At 43.1% G+C, this 25,638-nt stretch overlaps 1 protein-coding gene across 2 annotated transcripts in view; it reads left to right on the plus strand.

Moving 5' to 3' along the window:
• Positions 1–25,638, plus strand: part of espn (espin) — a 251,281-nt gene that overhangs the window by 214,930 nt on the left and 10,713 nt on the right. The window contains exon 12 of one of the 2 annotated variants that reach the window (XM_033047984.1): positions 13,226–15,401. The exons of the other annotated variant lie outside the window; for it this stretch is intronic. Within the exon in view, the coding sequence (XP_032903875.1) occupies positions 13,226–15,046 (1,821 nt within the window). The 3' untranslated portion in view covers positions 15,047–15,401. Of the gene's footprint in view, positions 1–13,225; positions 15,402–25,638 lie in introns of those variants that run through there. 2 annotated transcript variants of the gene reach the window in all.

Genomic DNA, 25,638 nt, shown 5'->3' on the forward strand with positions numbered 1-25,638 from the left:
GTTCCCCCGCCATGGGTACCATGTAATCCCGTGCTACCTGCTCCATGGTCGGATAGTCGGCGACTAAACCTTCTCCCCCACCTGGTTTGCCAGGTGAGGAGGGGGCTGTGGACCCCCAGCAGGACCAAAGATAAGACCTGTCATAGGGGGGATGAGCTCCTAGAGAGCCAACGGCCGTCCACACTTCAGTAGAAGTTGCGATCACTGCGATACATAGCACTCTGCGGCACCATGCCCGTTGATGTTTTCAATGATGATAATGATGATGATGATGATGATATCTAAGAGCCACTCAAATCCCACTGTGTTATTTCCAGCACGTTCCAGGCACCCAACTCGCTCTGTGTAAAAAAAACCTGCTCCTTATTTATGCTTTAAATTTCCCCCATCTGGCCATAAAGCTATGCCCTCTAGTATTTGACCATTCCACCTGGGGGGAACGATTCTCACTGTCTACTCTATCTATGCCTCTCATAATTTGATACATTTCTATCAGGACAATCCAAGTTTGCCTAGTTTTCTTTGTAACTAAAGGGCCTGTCCCACTTGGGCGTTATTTGCGCATCATTTACGCGACATCATTTACGCGCCACGCGTGATGTGCATGTGACGCGCGCATGGCGTACATTACGTGCGCATGGCACGGGGTGAGACATGGTGGCGTAGGCAGTGACGCACGGTCGCACGCGGCGCCCCAGGATTTTGGGATTCACAAGATCTTCGCGTGCCACCTGCGTGACGCGCAAATGGCGCCCAAATGGTACAGGCCCTTAACACCCTCAAAACCTTTTACAAAGCCTCCACATTCTTCCTGCAATGAGGTGACCAGAACTGCGTACTCTACTTCAAATGCAGCCTAATCAAAGTTACTAGCAGGCTGTTTGCCTTCATTACCACTCTATCCACTTTTGGTGTTACCTTCAGGGAGCTTTGGACTTGGACCCCAAGTCCTCTGTACATCAGTGCAATTAAAGGGCCCTACAATTAACAGTATACTTTCCCCTTACATTTGACCTCCCAAAGTTCAACACACTTGCCCGCATTGAGGAACAAAGGAGAACCCGGGGTGGGGTATTAAGTAACTTTATGTGGTGACTATTGGATACCATGGACATGCAAGCAAAGAATTTCACTGTGACTGGTCACATGTGACAAAGTATTCTTTCATTCATTCATGAACCTGTTCAGTGCCACCCCCGAGTCTACACGGGTCATGGGCAATAATGAAAAAAATACTTGGCAATTAACAGGTTAAAATATAACATAGAAAATGCGAAAGAACTTGACAAATCAAGCAGCATCTCTTGAACAAGATGTTAACGTTTCATGTCAAAACCTTCATTCCACCGACCTGAAACATTGACATCAGCTCTCTTTCTCTCTCCCCATTTTCTGTTTTTATTACAGTATCTACAGGCTTTTCACTTTCAGCCGATGAGTTAAACTTGGCTGGTGAAAATCCCTGCTGACGTCAATGTAAAGCTCTGTGTGGAGGTTGGAATGCAACAAACAAAGGTTGAATAGCCAAGATCTGCAAGAGATAAATATTGTAGTGGTTTGTTGGAGTACCTTTAGAAGGAATTAATGTGGAAATTCCTGTCAGTGAGATTAAATGTACATCTTTAGGTTCCTTTGTGTTGCTGCCTGCACAAGCAAATTCATGGATAGACCTGTCAACATCCTATATTGAAGGCAGCAACTCCCAACTAAATGGTGGTGTCCGGTATCACACTCAGCCTCAACTACCTCCTCTGGCAGCTTGTTCCATACACCCACCATCCTTTGTGTGAAAAAGTTTAACCCCTCAGATTCCTATTAAATCTTTTCCCCTTCACCTTGAGCTTATGTCCTCTGGTCCTCGATTCACCGACTCTGGGCAAAAGACTCTGTGCATCTACCCGATTTAGTCCTCTCGTGATTTGGTACACCTCTATAAGATCACCCCTCATCCTCCTGGATCACCCCACGTCATCCCACAATATATCTACAAGATACATACATTCAAGGAGTGGACTGGAGAGGAATGGCTGTCTTTTGGGAAGACATTGAGAAAATCATAGCGATACAACATGGAAACAGGCCCTTCAGCCCATCGAGTCTCCACTGATCATTAACCACTATTCTTGTTCAGCCTACTTTAATTCATTTATTTTTTTCTGTGCAAAATAAATTGTTTGCAAATTTTTCAACGCTTTCCCCATAGTTGCAGCAAAAGAATCACAGGAAGTCAGGAAAGATACCAAATGTATGACAGACAAGCTGGAAACCAAGCAGAAATGTAATCCTCAAAGTGATTTGTTGGCATTCACTTGTTCTGAAGGATTGGGTTCAGAGTAAAGGATATTCCGAAGATAGACACAAAATGCAAGAGTATCTCTGTAGGTCGGGCAGCGTCTATGTAGAAAAAGGATGGGTGACGTTTTGGGTCGGGACCCTTCATCAGACTGAAAGTAGAGAGGAGGGAACTGGAGGTAAGAAAAGGCCAGAACAAAGTAGGGCTGGCAACAGATGACCAGGTGGAGCCCACAATGAGCCGCTGTTGGCTGAGGAAGAGGTGATACCAAAGGGATACAAGGATGCGAACAGTGGAACTAGTAGGATGACTAATGTGGAGGAGGGAATGCATGAGTTACTTGAAATTAGAGAAATCAACATTATACCGCTGGGTTGTAAACTGTCTTTTCTTACATCCAGTTCCCTCCTGTCTACTTTCACTCTGAAGAAGGGTCCCAATCTGAAACATCACCCATCCCTTTTCTCCAGAAATGCCGTCTGACCCGTTGAGTTACTCCAGGACGTTGTGTCTATCTTTGTCCAACTATTGTCAACTTCTCAACTTTGCAATATCAGACTAGTTCTGTTCGATGTGCACTCATACAAAATATTTTATGCAATAGATTCATAGCTAAAATAATTTCAGACACAAGGAACTGAAGATGCTGAAATCTTGAACAAACAAACACAAAGTGCTGGAGTAACTCAGAGGGTCAGGCAGCACCTATGGAGAACATGGATAGGTGGCGTTTCGGGTCTGGACCCTTCTTCTAATGTTGTTGTAGGTGGAAGAATGTTGGAAGAGAGGTTGGGCCGGACAAAGCCTGGCAAGTGATAGGTGGATACAGGTGAAGGGGAAGTTGATTGGCAGATGGGTGGACAAAGGCTGGAGGTGAAAAGGAGACAAAAAGATAGGGGAGGAGAAAGAAAGTTGTGAGCAGGTTGGTGTTGTCGGTTAGTTACCTAAAAGTGGAGAATTCAATGTTGATACTGTTGGGTTGTAAGCTACCAATAAGTTAATGTTCATGTCATAGAAGCAGAATTAGGCTGTGGCCCGTCGAGTCCACTCCACCATTCAATCATGGCTGATCTATCTTTCCCTGTCAACCCCTTTCCCCTGCCTTCTATCCATAACCTTTGACGCCATATTAATCCAGAATCTGCCTATCTCCTCCTTGAACTTGGTCTCCACAGCCGTCTGTGGCAATGAATTCCACCCGCTCTGACTAAAGAGATCCCCCCCTTATCTCCTTTCTAAAGGTACATCCTTTTATTCTGAGGGTATGCCCTCTGATCCTAGACCCTCCCAGTAGTGGAGAGTCTAGGATCCTCTCCACCTGCAGTCGATAGATTCTCTCCACATGCAGTCCTTTCACAATTCACGTTTCAATGAGTTTACCCCTCATCCTTCTAAACTCCAGCAAGTACAGGCCCAGTGCTGTCAAACATTTCTCATACGTTAACCCAATCAACTCCAGGATCATTTTGTTTTGTTTGCCAGCAGCAGTATGCAGGGTGGGCGAGAGGCAGACACACACTGTGGTAGTAGTGGATCGGATTTCCTCTGTGCAATGGATGCAGCATAGTTGTCGACTACAATCCAGTTTATGGTTTCACTTTGCTGTGCTGTCTGGAAACCATCCTTCCAGCTTCACTGCAATATTCATTGGAGAATAAGCTTCCAAGACACTTTAAAGACCTGGCATCAATAAATCCCCCATTCATCATGGAAGCTAGATGTTCCTTCAGGGGTGAAGGCGTCGGGTCCAAATCCTCCACAGTGGCACAGCAGGTAACTCAGACAGTAGATCACCCGAAACGTGTGATCCATGTATCCATGTTCTCCGAGATGCTGCCTGACCTGCTGAGTTACTCCTGAACTTTGTACTTTTTTTTTTGTAAACCAGCATCTGCAGTTCCTTGTTTCTCCTGCCTCACAGTGCCATCGACACGGTTCGATCCTCACAATTCAATACTTATCTCTTGCAGATCTTTGCTATTCAATCTTTGTTTGTTGCGTGGAGTTTGCACGTTCTCCCTGCGACCAAATGAATTACCTTCAGGTGCTCTGGTTTCCTCCCACATCCCACATCTTGCAGGTTAATTGTCCCTCTGTAAGTTGCCCCTAGTGTGTAAGCAGTGGATGAGACAGTGGGATAACATAGAACTAGTGTGAACGGGTGATCGATGGTCGGCGTGGACTCGGTTGGACAAAGGGCCTGTTTCCACGCTGAATCTGTAAACTAAACTAAACTGAACATGAGCGATAAAATGGTGTAGATGGAAACAGAGTTACCCATGTTATAAACATCAGCCTTGGTGGTGGTTTGTGGGCTGCCAGTGCCGGTAAACACTGGTGCTGCCTCGGTGACCGGCACTGCTCCTGCCTGATGTGTTTGCTCCGTTTAATTAATAGTAACACCTGAGGTATGTTTTTGTGGAAAAATCCACTGGCAGCAGAAGTGAAAACAATGTGCTCAGTACAATAACAACTTGCATTTATCTGGCACCTTCAGTCCAATGAAATGCCCAGAGGTGTTCAATGCCTTTTCATCTGTTTTTGACCTCTCAGACACCAGTGTTGAAAAACACAGTGCTTGCTACTGGGTGATGTGAACTGCGACTGATGTTTAGTTTAGTTTAGTTTAGTTTAAGTTAGTTTAGAGATACTGCGCGGAAACAGGTCCTTCGGCCCACCGAGTCTGCAAATCCAGTGACCTGACCCGAAACGTCGCCTATTCCTTCGCCCCATAGATGCTGCCTCACCATCTGAGTTTCTCCAGCATTTTTGTCTACCTTTGATTTTTCCAGCATCTGCAGTTCTTTCTTAACCGCACACTAACACCATTCGATACACACTAGGGACAATTTACAATCATACCAAGCCAATTAACCTACAAACCTGTACGTCTTTGGAGTTTGAGAGGAAACTGGAGCTCCCAGAGAAAATCCACGTGGTCATGGAGAGAACGAACAAACTCAGTACAGACAGCACCTGTGGTCAGGATCAAACCCGGGTCTCTGGCGCTGTACGACAGCAACTCTTCCGCTGCACCACCGTGCAGTTTAGTGTAGTTTAGTTTAGTGATACAGAATGGAAACAGGTCCTTCAGCCCACCGAGTCTATGTGTGGCCTAAATGTGGAGGGTCCCTGGCCAACTATAATGATTATACCTATGAAAGTCACATATTATCCTGCTGATTAAACTAATTATTGAATGTAAACAATCCCATTTGATTCTCCATGCAATTTATTCCTTGAAATTAAAAAAAGCTGGAAATCTGAAGCATGAACAGAAATCCAATAACATTGTGTTCAGTTCTGGTCACCCCGTTACATGAAGGATGCACAGGCTTTGGAGAGGGTGCAGAGGAGGTTTACCAGGACAATGCCTGGATTAAAGGATATTATCTGCTGGCAGAGGTTGGACAGAGTGTTTAAGAAGGAACTGCAGATGCTGGAAAATCGAAGGTCGACAAAAGTGCTGGAGAAACTCAGCGGGTGCAGCAGCATCTATGGAGCGAAGGAAATAGGCAACGTTTCGGGCCAAAACCCTTCTTCAGACTCATGTAGGGTGGGGTGGGTAGAAGAAAGGAGAAAGGAAGAGGATGAGCCAGAGGGCTGAGTGAGAGCTGAGAAGGGGAGGAGAAGAGGAGAAGAGCAAGGGCTACCGGAATGTTTATGCCGCTAGGGTGCAAACTGCCCAAGCAGAATATGAGGTGCTGATCCTCTAATTTCCGGTGGTGCTCACTCTGGCAATGGAGGAGGCCCAGGATAGAGGTCGGATTCGGAATGGAAGGGGGAGTTGAAGTGCTGAGCCACCAGGAGGTCAGGTTGGTATAGCGGACGGAACGGAGGTGTTCGGCGAAACGATCGCCAAGCCTACGCATGGTCTCACCAATATTGATCAGCTGACATCTAGAGCAGATGAGGTTGGAGGAGGTGAACTTCTGTCGCATCTGGAACGACTGCTTGGACAGTGAGAATGTATTTCCCAGGATGTAGATATAAAATACTAGGCATAGCTTTAAGGTGAGAGGAGCAAATCTTAAAGAGATGTGTGCGGCAAGTTTTTCACAGGGCGTGTCCTCTGGAAACGCTGCTGAGGTGGTGGTGGAGGCAGATATGGTAGTGGCATTTTAGGAAACTTTTGGATTTGCATGGAATGGAGGGATATGGATTGAGTGCCAGCAGGTACGAGTCATTCTTGGCACCATGTTTTTGCATTGGCATTGTGGGCTGATGGGCTGTTCCTCGCTTATCTATCTATCTATCTATCTATAACCATATAACCATATAACAATTACAGCACGGAAACAGGCCATCTCGACCCTTCTAGTCTGTGCCGAACACGTATTCTCCCCTAGTCCCATATACCTGCGCTCAGACCATAACCCTCCATTCCTTTCCCATCCATATAACTACCCAATTTATTTTTAAATGATAATAACGAACCTGCCTCCACCACCTTCACTGGAAGCTCATTCCACACAGCCACCACTCTCTGAGTAAAGAAGTTCCCCCTCATGTTACCCCTAAACTTCTGTCCCTTGATTCTCAAGTCATGTCCCCTTATTTGAATCTTCCCTACTCTCAGTGGGAAAAGCTTATCCACGTCAACTCTGTCTATCCCTCTCATCATTTTAAAGACCTCTATCAAGTCCTCCCTTAACCTTCTGCGCTCCAAAGAATAAAGCCCTAACTTGTTCAACCTTTCTCTGTAACTTAGTTGCTGAAACCCAGGCAACATTCTAGTAAATCTCCTCTGTACTCTCTCTATTTTGTTGACATCCTTCCTATAATTAGCCGACCAAAATTGTACACCATACTCCAGAATTGGCCTCACCAATGCCTTGTACAATTTTAACCTTACATCCCAACTTCTATACTCAATGCTCTGATTTTATAAAGGCCAGCACACCAAAAGCTTTCTTTACCACCCTATCTACATGAGATTCCACTTTCAGGGAACTGTGCACAGTTATTCCCAGATCCCTCTGTTCACCTGCATTCTTCAATTCCCTACCATTTACCATGTACGTCCTATTTTGATTTGTCCTGCCAAGATGTAGCATCTCAAGATGTAGATAGATAGATCTATCTATCTATCTATCTATCTATCTATCTATCTATCTATCTATCTATCTATCTATCTATCTATCTATCTATCTATCTATCTATCTATCTATCTATCTATCTATCTATCTATCTGTCTGTCCCTGTCTCCGTCCCTGTCTCCGTCTCCGTCTCTGTCTCTGTGTCTCTATCTCTCTCTCTCTGATTCTGCCTGTCTCTGTCTCTCTTTGTCTCTTCCTCTCTCTCTCTCTCTGCTTCTCTGTCTCTGTCTCTCTCTCTGTCTCTGATATTAGTTATCGAGTAGAGTGCTGGAGTAACCCTCGAGGCTGAAGACTAACAGCATAAAGGGGAGGCATAGCATGAGACACAACAGGCTTGAGATCTTCTTTGTGATCTGTGAAGGTGCACTTGCTTATCTTTCTATGTACCTAACATGCACCAATACCCTCCACCCTTCTACCCTTTGACACCCCTCTCCCTTCACTGAACCCCTCTTGACACGCGCCAATGTCTCCCCTCCCTCCCCTTTCACCTACATTCCATTCTCTGGCTTCACAATATGCATTTTTTCCATGCTTATCTCACACCTTTAGTCTTTTTCTTCTCTAACGTTTGTCCAACCATCCGTCTATCGAAAATCCTCCTCACACGTATCCACCTATCACTGATGGACACAAAATGCTGGAGTAACTCGGCGGGTCAGGCAGCATCACTGGAGAAAAAGAATAGGTGATGTTTCGGGTCGGAAACCCTTCTTCATACTGAAAGTAGGGGTGAGGGGTGTGGGAGGGTAAACTGGGGTGAGAATGGCTGCATTTAATGGAAGTGGAATAAGGCCAGGAGAGAGCAATGAGTGGAATACATTGGCAATGGTGTTAGTGGATGTAGAGGCCAGGATCAGATCTGCTCTGACCAACTTGAATTGGCCTGATGGCCTGTTAATGCTCCTTGTGTCCTTGAAAGAGATGGGCAGGGGGGGTGGTAGATGTGACGATTGAAGGAAGATGGGGTAAGTGGAGCAGGAGGATATTCAGATCGCATGAACATGTTGGAATAGTTCACCTGTCTCTGTGTGCTATCATTCAATGTCCAGCAGATTAGCCTCCCAAACACCACAGCATTCTGTCTTTCATCTGCTGCTTTTACAGTAATCAAATAAATGGATAAAATCTCTGATTACATTATGTCGTTTTTTATTCGTGGTCCTTTAAGTAAACAATGTTATGTTTTTTTAATAATTCATAAGCTAGGGTCTGATTCACCTCTACCCCATTCCGCACATTGGACCTTGACTCTGGGACGGTTGCAATACAAAGCTGAGAACTATATTCTGCACTCTGTATCTTCCGCTTTGCTCTACCTACTATATTTGAGTTTGACGACTGTATTTATGGATAGTTATATCTGATCTGATTTGACAGCATGTAAAACAAAACCATTCACTGTACATGTGACAACAATAAACCTAAACCAAGGGCGTCTAAAGTTACTGTGAGGGGGCAAGAGAATGGGGTTGAGAGGGAAAAATAGCCATGATTGAATGGCCTAGCAGCATCAATGGGCGGAATGGCTTAATTCTGCTTCTATTTCTTGTGGTCTTATAACCATATAACCATATAACAATTACAGCACGGTAACAGGCCATCTCGACCCTTCTAGTCCGTGCCGAACACGTATTCTCCCCTAGTCCCATATACCTGCGCTCAGACCATAACCCTCCATTCCTTTCCCGTCCATATAACTATCCAATTTATTTATAAATGATAAAAACGAACCTGCCTTCACCACCTTCACTGGAAGCTCATTCCACACAGCCACCACTCTCTGAGTAAAGAAGTTCCCCCTCATGTTACCCCTAAACTTCAGTCCCTTAATTCTCAAGTCATGTCCCCTTGTTTGAATCTTCCCTACTCTCAGTGGGAAAAGCTTATCCACGTCAACTCTGTCTATCCCTCTCATCATTCTAAAGACCTCTATCAAATCCCCCCTTAACTTTCTGCGCTCCAAAGAATAAAGACCTAACTTGTTCAACCTTTCTCTGTAACTTAGTTGCTGAAACCCAGGCAACATTCTAGTAAATCTCCCCTGTACTCTCTCTATTTTGTTGACATCCTTCCTATAATTAGGCGACCAAAATTGTACACCATACTCCAGAATTGGCCTCACCAATGCCTTGTACAATTTTAACATTACATCCCAACTTCTAAACTCAATGCTCTGATTTATAATGCTCTTATGGTCTAACTCTAAACCTAGTTTGGAATAATTCAATTTGAATGTTTTCATGACTTTAGACCGGTGAAGATGGTAAATTTCTATGTTATATAAAAGATGCCATAATTAAAATCTCCTTAATAATCTTATTTGTTTCATCATTTTGGGTGGCATGGTGGTGCAGCAGTAGAGTTGCTGCCTTACAGCGCCAGAGACCCGGGTTCGAACCTGACTACGGGTGCTGTCTGTACGGCCTTTGTACGTTCTCCCCGTGACCTGCGTGGGTTTTCTCCAGGATCTCTGGTTTTCTCCCACACTCCAAAGACGTATAGGTTTGTCGGTTAATTGGCTTGGTATAATTGTAAATTGTCCCTAGTGGGTGTAGGATAGTGTTAATGTGCGGGGATCGCTGGTGGGCCGAAGGGCCTGTTTCCTCACTGTACCTCTAAATTAAACTAAACTAAACTGAACTGAGATTTAATAGTGGATTTCCCAACATGGTACCTTATCAAAAGTGCTGGAGAAACTCAGCGGGTGCAGCAGCATCTATGGAGCGAAGGAAATAGGCAACGTTTCGGGCCGGGTCTGAAGAAGGGTTTCGCCCCAAAACGTTGCCTATTTCCTTCGCTCCATAGATGCTGCTGCACCCGCTGAGTTTCTCCAGCACTTTTGTCTACCTTCGATTATCCAGCATCTGCAGTTCCTTCTTAAATGCATTGTATCTTGTCAAAGGGGGTTGCAGTTACACCTGGTCTCATAACATAGAAACATAGAAAATAGGTGCAGGAGTAGGCCATTCGGCCCTTCGAGCCTGCACCGCCATTCAATATGATCATGGCTGATCATCCAACTCAGTATCCTGTACCTGCTTTCTCTCCATACCCCCTGATCCCTTTAGCCACAAGGGCCACATCTAACTCCCTCTTAAATATAGCCAATGAACTGGCCTCAACTACATTCTGTGGCAGAGAATTCCAGAGATTCACTAAACTGTGACCCCTTGTTCTGGACTTCCCCAACATCGGGAACAATCTTCCTGCATAACCTAGCCTTACGAGTTCCCCCCGACCCTTCCAGCAGATAAGGCCTGGCTTTGCAAGTCTTTCTCCTTAAACTTAACTCTCAGTGAAAGCTGCAGAAATTCTATTGAATTCTCCATATCTGCTGTGGAGAGGGACCGGAGAAATAAAGGAGCAAGGCTGCCAATTGCGATTGCATGAGAAATTGCCGCACAGATTATTCCCTCACCTCTTCAGATATTTTAATACCAACCAAAACAATCAGGTGCAAAGAAAACGAGATAAGAATCTGATGATATTTAAGATTAAGCTTTGGTTTCTCGGGGACTCCTTGGTCAACCCTGGCATTTGTAAAACGCAGGGATTGCTTTTGGCAGGGATTTAGAGACATCAGAAGTGACTCTGGGAAAGTACAGATCAAGTTGCATTCCACTGCTGCCCATTGTCTACTTCACATTCTTGCTGCAGGTGCAGGGGCACAACACTGAAGCTATTGTTTTATTCATCTGTTTTTTCTCAATACCTTGTGTGTGTGTGTGTGTGTGTGTGTGTACGTGCTTGCATTGCATGAGTTTTATGGTTTGGTGTGTCCTTTGGAGTGACGTTGAACTGAAGCTGCAGTATCCATTTTATATCGTGGTACACACGACTTTCCGACCTGTGCTTTATTATGTGTTCCCATTGTTAAACACCGGCACTAGTGGAATCAGATAATGCACTGAAAAATGTTGTAAACCAAAATGGTGACTAAACTGGCATTTTAAAACATACTACAAAACGTCCAGACAGAAGATTCACAGACTACACAGATTCACATGCAATGGAGAAGGGGGAAGCACGAAGTTACAGTGCAGTGGGTAGACACTAAGTGCTGGGGTAACTCAGTGGGTCAGTCAGCATCTCTGGAGAACATGGGTAGGTGATCCTTCGTCAGACTGATTATAGAGGGTGAGGGGAAAAAAGCTGGAAGAGAGGAGGAGCAGGTAAAAGTCTGTCAGGTAATATTGTTTCTACAATATAGTGGGGTTGCTTTGAAAATCTCACGAGGCCGTAAAAGTTGTTGGTTGTAAACACCCACACTATATTTTAATATACTTTTATGATTTAACCGAGTGGCACAGTCGTGCAGCGGTAGAGTTGCTGCCTTATAACACCGGTGACCCGGGTTCGATCCTCAATAGGGGTGCTGTCTGTACAGAGCTTGTATGTTCTCCCTGTGACCACGTGGGTTTTCTCCGGGCGCTCAGGTTTCCTCCCACATTCCAAAGACGTGCAGGTTTGTAGATTAATTGGCTTCGGTAAATTGTCCTTAGTGTGTCAGATAGAAATAGTGTATAGGGTGATCGCTGGTCAGCATGGACTCAGTGGGTGAATGGCCTGTGTCCACATTGTATCTCAAAAACAAACTAAATTAAACTTGCCATTAGTTTAACATTGATATCCTGATCTTACTCCATTGGAAACATCAATTTTCTAGAGCATTTCAGGACTTTGTCTGTGCTACTAACTTATGCACCCTGGTTGTTGCTGGGCATGAGTTAGTTTTACACCTAATGTAGCCTTGAGCCAGTGGCAGATTCTCTTTATTGTCCAGTCTGCTTCTCTCAGGCCAATGTGAATTGTCACAGGTGAACCTGCAGTGGGAGTGTGGGCTTCCCAGTGTGCACGAGATGCCACCTTCACACTTTGTACGGCACTGCAACTGCAACCCTTTATTGGGCATGCAGTTCAGAACACTCTGGTTAGAAGCTCTATTAAGTGAATAGACTGGGTGAAGGAACCGTTGATTGAGAGGTTAAGTGACTGTCCAGAACTAGATTTACGACCTACTTTAATTCAGCCTCTGAACCTCCTCACACTGATACCTGTACACTCCATACCAACAGTGTGCCAACTGTGTTCCATCATTGTATATCTTTGCACCAGTTGTAGAAGGCAATCGTTTTCTGAAAGGAAGTTCTCAGGGCTATTGTGATGGAGAGTACCAATGATTTTCTTTGGAATGACAACCATAGAATTTACCACTTTGTTGCTACCTGGTAGCACAATGAGAGCCTTAAAATGCCATTGGCCAATCTGCATTGTGTTAAAAAGACAAGTATGTTAGAATTCACCTCCTAGAATGGGGCTATCTTACACATTACATCATTTGAATGCATTTCATTCAGCTATTGGCGTTCCATGAACTAATTTGCTAAATTTGGAACACAACACCAATTTTTAATTCAATTAAAACATTTTGTTTGTGCATCAGTGTAGGAATACTGAATGGGCACTGCAACTTTCAATGGTTTTATATATGGTGAGTGGTGCAAAGAACCCCTTTAATGGCAACATTTATCATCAATTGAGCATCATTGTTTGTGCTGATGGAATATTAACTCAAAGGGAATTAAAATAAATCTAATTACAGTCCATTAGAAACAATTCCCTCTGTACAAAGATTATTAAGTTGACTTACAAATAATGTTGAAAAAGTTGTATTTAATTTAATTATCTTGCATTAGACCACGCATCGCTAAGATCAGATGCATGTAATATAATCCTATTGCACCACTAACCCTGTGAAGAATTATCAGTGAATATTAGGTCTCCCATTTGCTCAGGAGGTGTTTTTGCCCTGTGTTTTCTCCTGAGGCAGTTTTACAACAGTAGCTATTACCAGCCTGAGGGGTGGAGGTACTCACAGGTTCACAATGTTATATTGGGACCGTTTGGAGAGCTGATGACCGAGGACGATATCATCCGTATAGAAAAGCAAATTGAAAACCTCCAAGTGATGCACAAGGTGCAGAAAGTGGAGACAGAACTGGAGCAACTGGAGCTAGAGCTTCAGCAGCTGCTGCCCGTGTCCGCGGCCTTAGCCCACGAGCATTTCACAGTCAACCCCAAGCAGGTCCATGGCCAGGCGGAAGACCTGCCCGCCTGGTGCAACAAGATCTCCATCCTGCTCAAAAGCATGGCCATCCTTCTGGCCACTCTCGGAGGGAAGGAGATGGACATCTTTGACCTGATGCCTCTGCGTGACCAACACAAGGGAGCGGCGGCTGAGCCAGCGAAGGTTTCTCCAGGCAAAGAGACAAATGTCAACGTAGGAAGATCGCAGTCGTTCAGCTCAACCAGGGAGGAGGTTCAGAAAGAAATTCTGCAATGTGGCGTGTCGGTCAAAAACATCAAGGCAAACTACGAGCTACAACTACAATCAAAACTGTCCGACGATACACAACACAAGGTTTACAAAAGAAAGAGGTCTTTGCCGGTTGGACCTCAAGGTGTAGAAACCGTCCGGGAAGAATCCCTTAATGTTTGTACCAATGCAGCTAAAAGCAGTGAGTCAGATCTCAGAGTGCAACAACGGTATCAAGGCAAGCATGGGTCAGAGATGGTGGTCGAACCACTAATTGTCCCAACGCATATGCCATTACTGTACTCAAATGATATCTGCAGGAATGATGTAGACCAGTGTTTAACTGTGAATGATGAGGCGTTCTTTAGCCCCGACCTCCTGACCAGAAGTCTTCCAGTCCAGACAGACCTCAGTTACGTGCAACAGTACATAGACATGAGGAAGGAACGCATCGTCTTCCTCTTCCTCGAGCACTGGAAGAAGTGGACATTTGTGGAACCTTTCAGGCAAAACCAAACAAGGACAAACATTGCAGATGGTCTAATGGAGGATTTTGAAGACATTCATCACCATGGTGGGCTTCTGTTTAACACTTCGGAGTTACAATCTGAAATAATGAGAGGCAGGAGTGATGACAGTCGGCTTCTCTATTTCATGAAACAGAGACAAGTGGTCGGCAAACTTATTGGCCACTGGAGGACAATAATCTCCCAGGTTCCAACTCGACAAATCAGGCGGTTGAGCCGACATCATATCATGTATTGGCCTGAGCATTTTCTCCCTCATGTTAATGGCGCTCCAGTTGACTATGACAGCTTGAGCCTCGATCTCTTCATGCTTGGCTACTTCCAGTTGCTGGAAATGAACATGACCCGGGCTGAGCGGAAGTTTCGGCACATCCTTTGCTATGAGATGTTTGACCGTTTGGGAAGCCACCGATGGGACCTGATTCGAAAGTTTCACAGAGTTGTCATGGAAGAGATCGAGTCTGGAAAGCGAGATTGGAGTGATGGATTTGAAGATATTAAGCAGCAGTTTTTTGGAGATCGAGTCGACGTGGATAGTCGACACGAACACAGTGCGACATCCCAGAACATGCAAACAGTGGCGAAGACGACAGAAGTATCACGACAGGAGTCGCTTATGAGTAACTCAAACAGTTTCCCAGTCAGTGACAATACCGGAGATGAACAGCCGGAAAGAGGCAAAACTAGGAAAGATTCAATTCAGCTCACCTCTGAACTTGGAGAATTCTTCAACCAAGAGATATGTCGATACATTGATCGAAGCTTTTCATTCTGGAAGGAGAAGGAAGCAGAGTTGTTTGATATTTAAATGATGAATTTGTGCTCTATGTTTGAATCTAGCAGCTCACTTGGGAACGTAAGGGATAACTAATTTTCAAGAAAGGGAGATTAGATACTGTGGCAGAAGTGCTAGGGGAAGGTTTATAGATGAGCTAAAACCAGTTTGAACATAGGTAGAATCTTACAGCACAGAAACATGCTCTTCGGCCCAACTTGCCCTTGCTGACCAAGATGCATAGAGTCAATAGAAGCAGGCTACGTCCATTCAGCTCCTCATGCCAGCTGCACCATTTAACCATTCACCCCGGTCACCCCCTCTGCTCCCCTCTTCCATCAGGCAAGAGGTACAGAAGTGTGAAAACGCACACCTCTAGATTCTTCCCAGCTGTTAGCGGACAACTGAACCATTCTACCAATAACTAGAGAGCAGTCCTAAGCTACTATCTACATCATTGAAGACCCTTGGACTATCTTTAATCAGACTTTGCATGACGTTATCATGCACTAAACTTATTCCCTTTATCATGTATCTGTACTCTGTGGATGGTTTGTATAGTCTTTCTGCTGACACGTTAGCACACAACAAAAAGCTCCACTTTATTTCAGTACACATGACAAAGATCAAACTAATCACATCATAGCTGATCTTTTCCATCAGTGCCACCATTCTGTCATCACCCGTCAACTCTTACTGTCCAAACATCTACCAAATGCTTTCTTGAACTTACTCAGCTAACCAAGTTGCTGCAACTCAAATACCCTCTGCTATCTAGCTCAGGAGATGGCTTCTCTTGCTCCTGAATGGCCAACCTCATTATAAGACTATTCCCCCCCCCCCCATCACACACTGATTTTTATCTCCACTCTCAAACACTAATTGAAATGTATATATTTAGATTGTCATAGTGTGGATAAACAATCAGTGTACAATACACAGGTTTATATTCACTAAAGTTGTATGAAGCTCCTGTCACTGTGAGAGGTTTTAACATGCTAAAGCTCATCACCAAAACTTGATTTGGTGAGAATTTCTTGGGAAACTAGTTTTGCAGGTCATCTTATCCAACATTATTTCAGCTAATTTCTTGGTTTATCTCAATAATTTGCTCAGTGAGCTGCCCACAGTGAACTATCAAACTGTTTCCTGGCCCGTCTTCCTCTCTTTGGTGCGTTTTGTGTGCGAACACGTAACTAGATGTTGCTCTGTTGTTTATTGTTACTTCAAGAAATAGTTAAAAAGCGCATTATTGTGTTACATTTTACTATCTGGTCAATTAGGGAGCTATGTTCGAGACAGTGTTAATGTGCAGAGACCAGACTTGTGTCCTTTGGATGATGGTTTAGCATCCAATGAGATGGCCCGTCGATGAGAGTGGAGAGTTGATTCCATGCACTTTCCCATTGAATCCATGCAGATTGTGTCAGGTCACCCATGTGTAGAAAGAAACCACGACATGTTGTTGTTCCTGAGAGGCAGCAGTGGAAGAAATGAAATAAAAAACAGAAAATGCTGAAAACATTCAGAGGGTCAGGCAGCATCTATGGAGAGAGAAACAGAGACAATGTATCTTTGAAATTAGTGGGAGGAGGGTCAAAATTGACAGAACCAGTTTATTGTTTCTCCTCATACTAGGACATAGGTTTAAGGTGAGGGGGAAAGATTTTTTTTTTTCACTTAAATTTTTATTGATTTTTAAGAGATATATACAAAACAGTGCAACATCATCACCATAAATAAAACAAAGTAAGAAAAACAGCAATCAAAATTTAAAAAATAAGTAGATAGGGGGGGAAAAAAAAGAAGTAAATTTAAAAAAATTTGGAATAAGACCGTGTGGTTCAATTACCAAATTAAAAAAAGAAAAAACATTTACATTGATTAGTTATCTGGAGATAATTCAATATTCATACAAACATACCATCTAGTTCTATATAACGCAATCTTCCCATATCTAGCTCGGCATTTATCTAATTGGTGGCATGGTTCAAATAAACGGTCCATTTTTCCCAGATCTTCTCAAATGAATTCTCCTTGACTCTCAAGGAATATGTCAATTTCTCCACATTAAAGAACTCTCGCACAATTTCTAACCACTGTTCCTGTTTTGGACTTTTTTCATTAAGCCACTGCTTGATAATGGCCTTCTTACTTGCTGCAAGCAAAACTTTATTCAAATATGTATCTTCTATATTTACAATATCTTTAATGCGCCCCAGATACATCACAGGGCAGGTATTTGGGATTTTATAACCCAAGATATTTTTTACAGCTGCATTAACATTTTCCCAGTATGGCCTTATCTTTACACAGTTCCAGAAAATATGAGAGTGGTCTGCCTCCGTACTCCCACACAGCCTCCAACAGTGTTGTTGGACAGCAAGTTGTCTGCTTTTTATTTTGGGTGTTATAAAAAAGCGAGATAGATTCTTCCAGCAAAATTCTCTCCATACTAGTGAGCTTGTGGATGAACATTGTGTGGGGGGAAAGATTTAATAGGAATCTAAAGCGTACGTATTTTACACAAAGGGTGGTGGGTGTATAGAACCAGTTGCCGGAGGAGGTAGTTGAGGCAGGTACTATAGTAATGTTAAAGAAACAAGTAGACAGGTACATGGATAGGACTTTCTACGCTATATGACTCAATGCCTTCTCAACCTTTCCAAATCCTACAAATATTTACCTCACTACACATTTCCATGCTGTGCTCTGTATCAGCTCTTGCAGTGGGTTCTGCTACAGAACCTTAAGGAACTCCACTATTTATCTAAAAATAACAAACCCATAACTCCCTGTATTCTATTCCTTGGCCATTTCTGCCTCTATGTTGTTGCAGTCTCTGGGGTTAGCTGAAAAAGCTTCAAAGCAGAGGAACACCATTCTGCTTTGATCTCTGATATTAAAGGCTGTTGCGTGACTGTTGTCACACTTGACCTGTCGCACATGTTACGTGAGATTGAGGACTTTCACTCACCATCCAAAGACCTCTCTGTGCAGGCTTGGGCTTGAATCACTCACTGTCCTGCCCTTCTGTGTAGCATTCTTAAAGCCTGATAGTGAGGAAATAGTTATCAGACTTCCCTCTTTCATTCCAGACTTGAGAAATGCCAAGCTAATGTTTATTGCATGTTTGACTGCTTTTCCAGTATTCAAACATCTTGGCTTGGTTTCCTTCTATTATGGTTGATGGATTTGATACTTCAGGTAAAGTTCATAACATTGAGGCTGTGGCCACATTGTGAATCGATGTATCACCACCTGATATGTCAAAGCATCTGACTTTGCAGAATCCCCTTTCTGGTGAAAGTACATGTCTTATTGCTTAGATGGTCTGATGGTATAACTGTATTGTACACCCAGTGCAAATTTAATGTTACTTTTTTTTAAATACAAGAATATCTAACTTCTTTTAAAAGAAAACTACTGTTCTAATTAAGTATTTATTGAAATTTGATATGAATGTTTTATGTAGTCTCTTGACATTCTAATGAACCCACAAATGGGGCAGGTCGTGTGATTTAGCTGCAGAACAGGTGGGATCCCTTCTATGCAACCCATGCAATGGCAGTGGTGGTTTGGTGGTGTAGGTCATCAAGCAGTGGATGCTGAAAGGAATATCAAAATTGCATTGATATAAAATAATCTATTTGTTTCAAAAATAATGTATCTGTAAATTCCATGCACTTTCATGCAGTAAAGGCCCACTACTTTAGTTCATAAGTTCTAGGAGCAGAATTAGGCCATTCAGCCTATCAAGTCTACTCCACTATTCAATCATGGCTGATCTATCTTTCCCTCTCAATCCCATTCTCCTGCCTTCTTCCCATAACCCCTGACATCCTTACTAATCAAGAATTACAAATGTAATGCTTCAATATAGATTTATTAAATGAAATTCAGTTCATGATATTCTGGGTGCTTTTTTTGATATACTCAAGGTTTCAGCCCTTTGATGTAAAATGAGAGGAGGGCTTCAAAATGTGGCTTTACCCTAATTGAGAGTTTGTAGGTGCTGCTCTTGGCATCTGGCAATGGATTTTGCAAAAGCTGAATCTCAGTAGAAACCTTCACAACCCTTCCTGGACTTCTTCATGAAAACACCTTCTTGAGTGTGATGACTAATAGGACAAACAAGCTCCTCCAGACAGTCATTCAGTTCTGAAGCCCATAAGAGAGCAAGGTTACTGATCATTTCCCAATGCATGTTACAGTCAACCAGCCTGACAATTCTCATAAAGGCAAAAGCAAGTGAATTGATTCCTGCCCCCTAGGCTAAGAAGCAGTGAAGCAGAAAAAAAAATTTTTTGAGGCAAAGGAAACTCATAAAGTGCAAAAAGAGCATTAATGTAATTATAGCAACATAAATTAGACCAGTGTGCAGATGCTCAGAGTTCCTATAGTGTGCACAATCAGTGTGCCTGTCTCTGCATTTCACTCCTCATTTCCTCCCTGCCTTCATTCAGTCCTTTGACACATTGCTGAAGATTTGTATTGAGTTCAATGAGAAACCTATGTTAATGTAGTGGTGAAATAATACCTCCTGTGTTTGCATTGAGCGCCTTCCTTGTTTTGTACCTTTTTACATGCTTGTGATTCTGTCTGATTTAATTTAAGGCACAGTTGTAGAGAGAGTAATATCTTTGGTTGTTAGCACCAAATATTGGCCTCTGTGTGATTGCTTCATTCCATTGCGATGGAGCAGAATGTCTAAGGTGGCATAGACCAGTGTCCAATGTTCTCACAAATGTGCAGCACTAACAGCCAAAGATAAAATCCTGCTCCTGGAGGTTTGCTTTCAAATCATTATTTGATTGCAGATTTATTCTGATTTGAATTGCTTAGAAGTTTGCTTTATCTTCATCTCTGTATTTTGAATGTTGAACTTTGATTAATATTTTTTTAATATTTATTATGTTTTGTCTTTTTGTCGTTAAATAGATAATTTTGGAATCTAAAATTGGGGATTGTTTAAAGTGTATCAAGCATAAATTAACCGTACGCAATTTACATAACTTTGCTCCACATTAAGGTATTTCTCCTCATTCAATCTGAATTTACAAAGTTTCTCATTGGCCAAACACAAACACCTGCAACTGAGCAATAAAAATATTTTGATGTCTGCAAATTTAGATTTTGATTTGTATGCTGCAAATGAAGAAAAAACATTACATATCTTTGAAATCTTTTCCGTTCCTCCCCAAACTGTATGAGGCTTGAAGGCGTTCAGCTGCTACAGATTGGGCAGGGCATTGGTTGGTTTGCACCTGTTCACCCACAATGCCCACACACACACATGCATTCTTTCCTACATGTTAGTAGTTAGAAGTAAAAAAAAACAATTTTACTCACAAGGGATTTCAGATGCTGGTTTACAAAAAAAAGAGGAATTACAATGAAATGTTCCTTTTTTGGACCAATTTCCTTCAGTTGACAGAAATAAAGTTTTGCTGTTTACTTCCACACAGAGATGAATTCAATCTTGAAGGAACCTGACAGAGCAAAGAATAATGTTCATATATATATATAGCACCTTTCACATCCTTGGCAGCAAAGCACTTAAGGATGAAATATTTTTGAAATGAAACCACTCCCTTCACAAATAACAGACTCCACAGACAGCAGAGCATCCATGTAATCTGTTGTAGGGATGTTGGCTGATGTATTGGATGAGTGTTGGTCAGAACATTACTCCAAGTCCAAATAATCTCTTAACATCTCAAACATCTTTGGCCTGATGGTGCTTTGCTTGTTATATGTGGAGCCTGGAGTGGGACTGGGAAGAGGTGCTCCCCATTGAGGCATGGTTGTCTCCTCGGCTCGTTGCAATGATCAGACTGTGTGTGGAGCAGTCATCCTCATGGGTCTGATAAACTACTTACCAGTTGAAATGTGCATTGGAGTCAAAGGATCGAGGGCAATGATCCAGTGCATGTCCTCAGTATAACTAATCGATGCAGCCTATTCCCAGTCTGTTGGTCTATTCACCCAGCTACTTTGACCAGACTGGGCACAGATCAAAGATATTCCTAACGACAGGAAATGGGGCCAGATTACAGGAAACAAATGCAACCTGACATAGTAATTGTCTACACTAGGCTACTCTCCCCACCCTTGAACATCCTACCCAATCAATGGGAGAAGTCCCATTCCTGATTAGCTTAATTTTCAGTTTAAGGGAGATCTTCACTGGCAGGGTCAGCATTTGCTGCCCATTCCTAATTGCCGGTGCCAAGCTGAGTTCTTCAACAGCTGCAATCTTCTTGGTGATGTTACTCCCACAGGGCTGCATGGAGGGACTTGTCAGGAATTATACCTGGCCACTATTAAAGATTTTCTCCAAGTCTAGGGAGATTTCAGTTTGGATTCAATGATACTTTATTGCCAAGTGCCTAAGTGCAGTGAAATCCTTTGATTTGCATACAACCCGGTAAAATAACACAGCAGACCTCACTTAAGCAGTACACAAGTGTCACAACGTGTTGGTGTTGACAAAGTTATAAACTGGAATGTAACGTGGCAATAATCCTGAGCCTCTGCTACCCTTCTTTTACAAAGCAATAGAAGATGCCGCGTTGGGATGTGACCTTGAGAAGTAACTGTAGTGTACTCAATAGGATGCAGTCATGGTACATGGGGTGCGTTGATCAAGAGGATGTGAATCAAATGGGCAACTCTGGTCTGGAAGGTGCCATGCTTCTTGACTCTTGTTGGACAAATTACGCAAAGTACTGGAATAACCCAGTAGGTCAGGCAGAGAACAAAAACAGCGCATCCATGTTCTCCAAAGATGCTCTGACCCAATTAATTATCCAGCACTTTGTTTTTTTGCTCAAAATTCCAGCATCTGCAGTTCCTTGTGTCTACTGAGACTGGTTGGATTTGCACTCAGCAGGCAAGTGGAGATTATTCCATTACACTTGCAGCTGATTGAAAGTCAGATGAGAAAGGGTTGCCCCCCAATAAGATACACAGCCTCTGACCTGCTCTTAGTTGCCACAATGTGGCTAGTGTATGCCACAATGTTGACCCCCAAAAGTTACTGGGGATGGTGATGGCAAAACTTTGATCTTTGAAGTTAACTGGTTGGACAATCTAGCTGAAGATGGTCTTTGTCTAACACCTGTAAATGTTACTGATGGTAAATATATATTTTATTAAAAGACACCAGTAACCTGCCAAGGATATGGTGCAGTGTTAAACTGATCGGACCTGATGCCTCCATATTTGATTCTTAGTCTGTGCTGAGCTTAATGATCTACCCTGGATCAATTAATGAACCATAGCATCCCAAGAACTGGGAGAAAGGGTGACCGGGCAAAATTTTCATGTGAGATGGATATTCGAAAACACTGCTGGAAAAAATGGACGTGAGGTAAGGATAAAAGATGATGTAACAGTTAGGGAGGGTAACTGTGTACCACCGCCCATGTTTGAAGATTATTCTAGGAACAGTGAATACTGTCAGGGAAGGAGACAATTAGAAAAAATGATTTTATTCAGAACAACAATGAATGTTGTTCATGATTCAATGATTCATGAGGAACTTTTTGCAATGGAACAGTATGTTGTTTGGCTTCAATGGAATGATTTATTTTCCCCATAAAATATACTTTATGCATAATAGAAACATAGAAACATAGAAATTAGGTACAGGAGTAGGCCATTCGGCCCTTCGAGCCTGCACCGCCATTCAATATGATCATGGCTGATCATCCAACTCAGTATCCCGTACCTGCCTTCTCTCCATACCCTCTGATCCCCTTAGCCACAAGGGCCACATCTAACTCCCTCTTAAATATAGCCAATGAACTGGCCTCGACTACCCTCTGTAGCAGGGAGTTCCAGAGATTCACCACTCTCTGTGTGAAAAAAGTTCTTCTCATCTCGGTTTTAAAGGATTTCCCCCTTATCCTTAAGCTGTGACCCCTTGTCCTGGACTTCCCCAACATCGGGAGCAATCTTCCTGCATCTAGCCTGTCCAACCCCTTAAGAATTTTGTAAGTTTCTATAAGATCCCCTCTCAATCTCCTAAATTCTAGAGAGTATAAACCAAGTCTATCCAGTCTTTCTTCATAAGACAGTCCTGACATCCCAGGAATCAGTCTGGTGAACCTTCTCTGCACTCCCTCTATGGCAATAATGTCCTTCCTCAGATTTGGAGACCAAAACTGTACGCAATACTCCAGGTGTGGTCTCACCAAGACGCTGTACAACTGCAGTAGAACCTCCCTGCTCCTATACTCAAATCCTTTTGCTATGAAAGCTAACATACCATTCGCTTTCTTCACTGCCTGCTGCACCTGCATGCCCACTTTCAATGACTGGTGTACCATGACACCCAGGTCTCGCTGCATCTCCCCTTTTCCTAGTCGGCCACCATTTAGATAATAGTCTGCTTTCCTGTTTTTGCCACCAAAATGGATAACCTCACATTTATCCACATTATACTGCATCTGCCAAACATTTGCCCACTCACCCAGCCTATCCAAGTCACCTTGCAGTCTCCTAGCATCCTCCTCACAGCTAACACTGCCCCCCAGCTTCGTGTCATCCACAAACTTGGAGATATTGCCTTCAATTCCCTCATCCAGATCATTAATATATATTGTAAATAGCTGGGGTCCCAGCACTGAGCCTTGCGGTACCCCACTAGTCACTGCCTGCCATTGTGAAAAGGACCCGTTTACTCCTACTCTTTGCTTCCTGTTTGCCAGCCAGTTCTCTATCCACATCAATACTGAACCCCCAATGCCGTGTGCTTTAAGTTTGTAAACTAATCTCTTATGTGGGACCTTGTCGAAAGCCTTCTGGAAGTCCAGATACACCACATCCACTGGTTCTCCCCTATCCACGCTACTAGTTACATCCTCGAAAAATTCTATAAGATTCGTCAGACATGATTTACCTTTTGTAAATCCATGCTGACTTTGTCCAATGATTTCACCACTTTCCAAATGTGCTGCTATCCCACCTTTAATAACTGACTCTAGCAGTTTCCCCACTACCGATGTTAGACTAACTGGTCTGTAATTCCCCGTTTTCTCTCTCCCTCCCTTCTTAAAAAGTGGGGTTACGTTTGCTACCCGCCAATCCTCAGGAACTACTCCAGAATCTAAAGAGTTTTGAAAGATTATTACTAATGCATCCACTATTTCTGGAGCTACTTCCTTAAGTACTCTGGGATGCAGCCTATCTGGCCCTGGGGATTTATCGGCCTTTAATCCATTTAATTTACCCAACACCACTTCCCGGCTAACCTGGATTTCACTCAATTCCTCCAACTCCTTTGACCCTGCTATTTCCGGCAGATTATTTATGTCTTCCTTAGTGAAGACGGAACCAAAGTAGTTATTCAATTGGTCCGCCATATCCTTGTTCCCCATGATCAACTCACCCGTTTCTGACTGCAAGGGACCTACATTTGTTTTAACTAATCTCTTTCTTTTCACATATCTATAAAAACTTTTGCAGTCAGTTTTTATGTTCCCTGCCAGTTTTCTTTCATAATCTATTTTTCCTTTCCTAATTAAGCCCTTTGTCCTCCTCTGCTGGTCTCTGAATTTCTCCCAGTCCTCCGGTATGCTGCTTTTTCTGGCTAATTTGTACGCATCATCCTTCGCTTTGATACTATCCCTGATTTCCTTTGTTATCCACGGATGCACTACCTTCCCTGATTTATTCTTTTGCCAAACTGGGATGAACATTTTTTGTAGTTCATCCATGCAGTCTTTAAATGTCTTCCATTGCATATCCACCGTCAACCCTTTTAGAATTAATTGCCAGTCAATCTTGGCCAATGCAAACAATAAATACATATCCATAATTTCCTCCTTAAATTTCCATCAGGGCCCAGACTCCCAGTGTCCAGAGTGTCCAGCCAGTGTCACTCTACTTCAGATTGCTGATATTAGTGATAGAGGTTACCACATTACCGGTATAATCCAAGTAATTCATACTTGGGTGCATCAAATGCCCAACCAATATTGCAGTCCATGTGTTGTAGGCCATGTGTTTGCATGAATGTCTGGGAAGAGATGAAGTGGTCTTTGTTAATCTTGGTGGCAGATCCTGAACTGTGGTTGTTCCATTCTAAGCCTTTGCGGTAGTTGCAATGAGTTTCAGTACATCCCTCTGCACGTGCTGTCACACCTTGGACTGTGCCAGGAGACAGCATTTCCTTGAGGAGATCATCTAACACTGGAAGACCAGCGAGTTTCAGGCCGTCCAAAGTGTGCCTTTCACCAAGTCGGTGTTCTTCCAGCAGCAAGCATTGTGTCTGTGTGTCCCTGGGAACAATGGCAGAACACAAAATTCTGTGTTGCACTGTGCTTCGGGATGCAACTAGACAATGACCACTTCATCTCTTGCCCACCGTTCCTGCCAACACATGGCCGACAACACATTGACTACAATATTGGTTGGGCATTTGATGAATTACTTGTATAATACCTGGCACATTAAGGTAATGCAATAACTATACCACTACAAACACCAATCTAAAGTATAGCGCGATTTGCTGACCCACTATTTGTCCCACTAATTCTATCAGTATTAAATCCTTCTATCTAAGATACAGACAGAAAATGCTGTAAGTATTCTTGTCTTGGCAGCCTCTGTGGGGG

The sequence above is a fragment of the Amblyraja radiata genome, chromosome 31, assembly GCF_010909765.2.
Source record: "Amblyraja radiata isolate CabotCenter1 chromosome 31, sAmbRad1.1.pri, whole genome shotgun sequence".
In the NCBI taxonomy this organism is placed as follows: Eukaryota; Metazoa; Chordata; class Chondrichthyes; order Rajiformes; family Rajidae; genus Amblyraja; species Amblyraja radiata.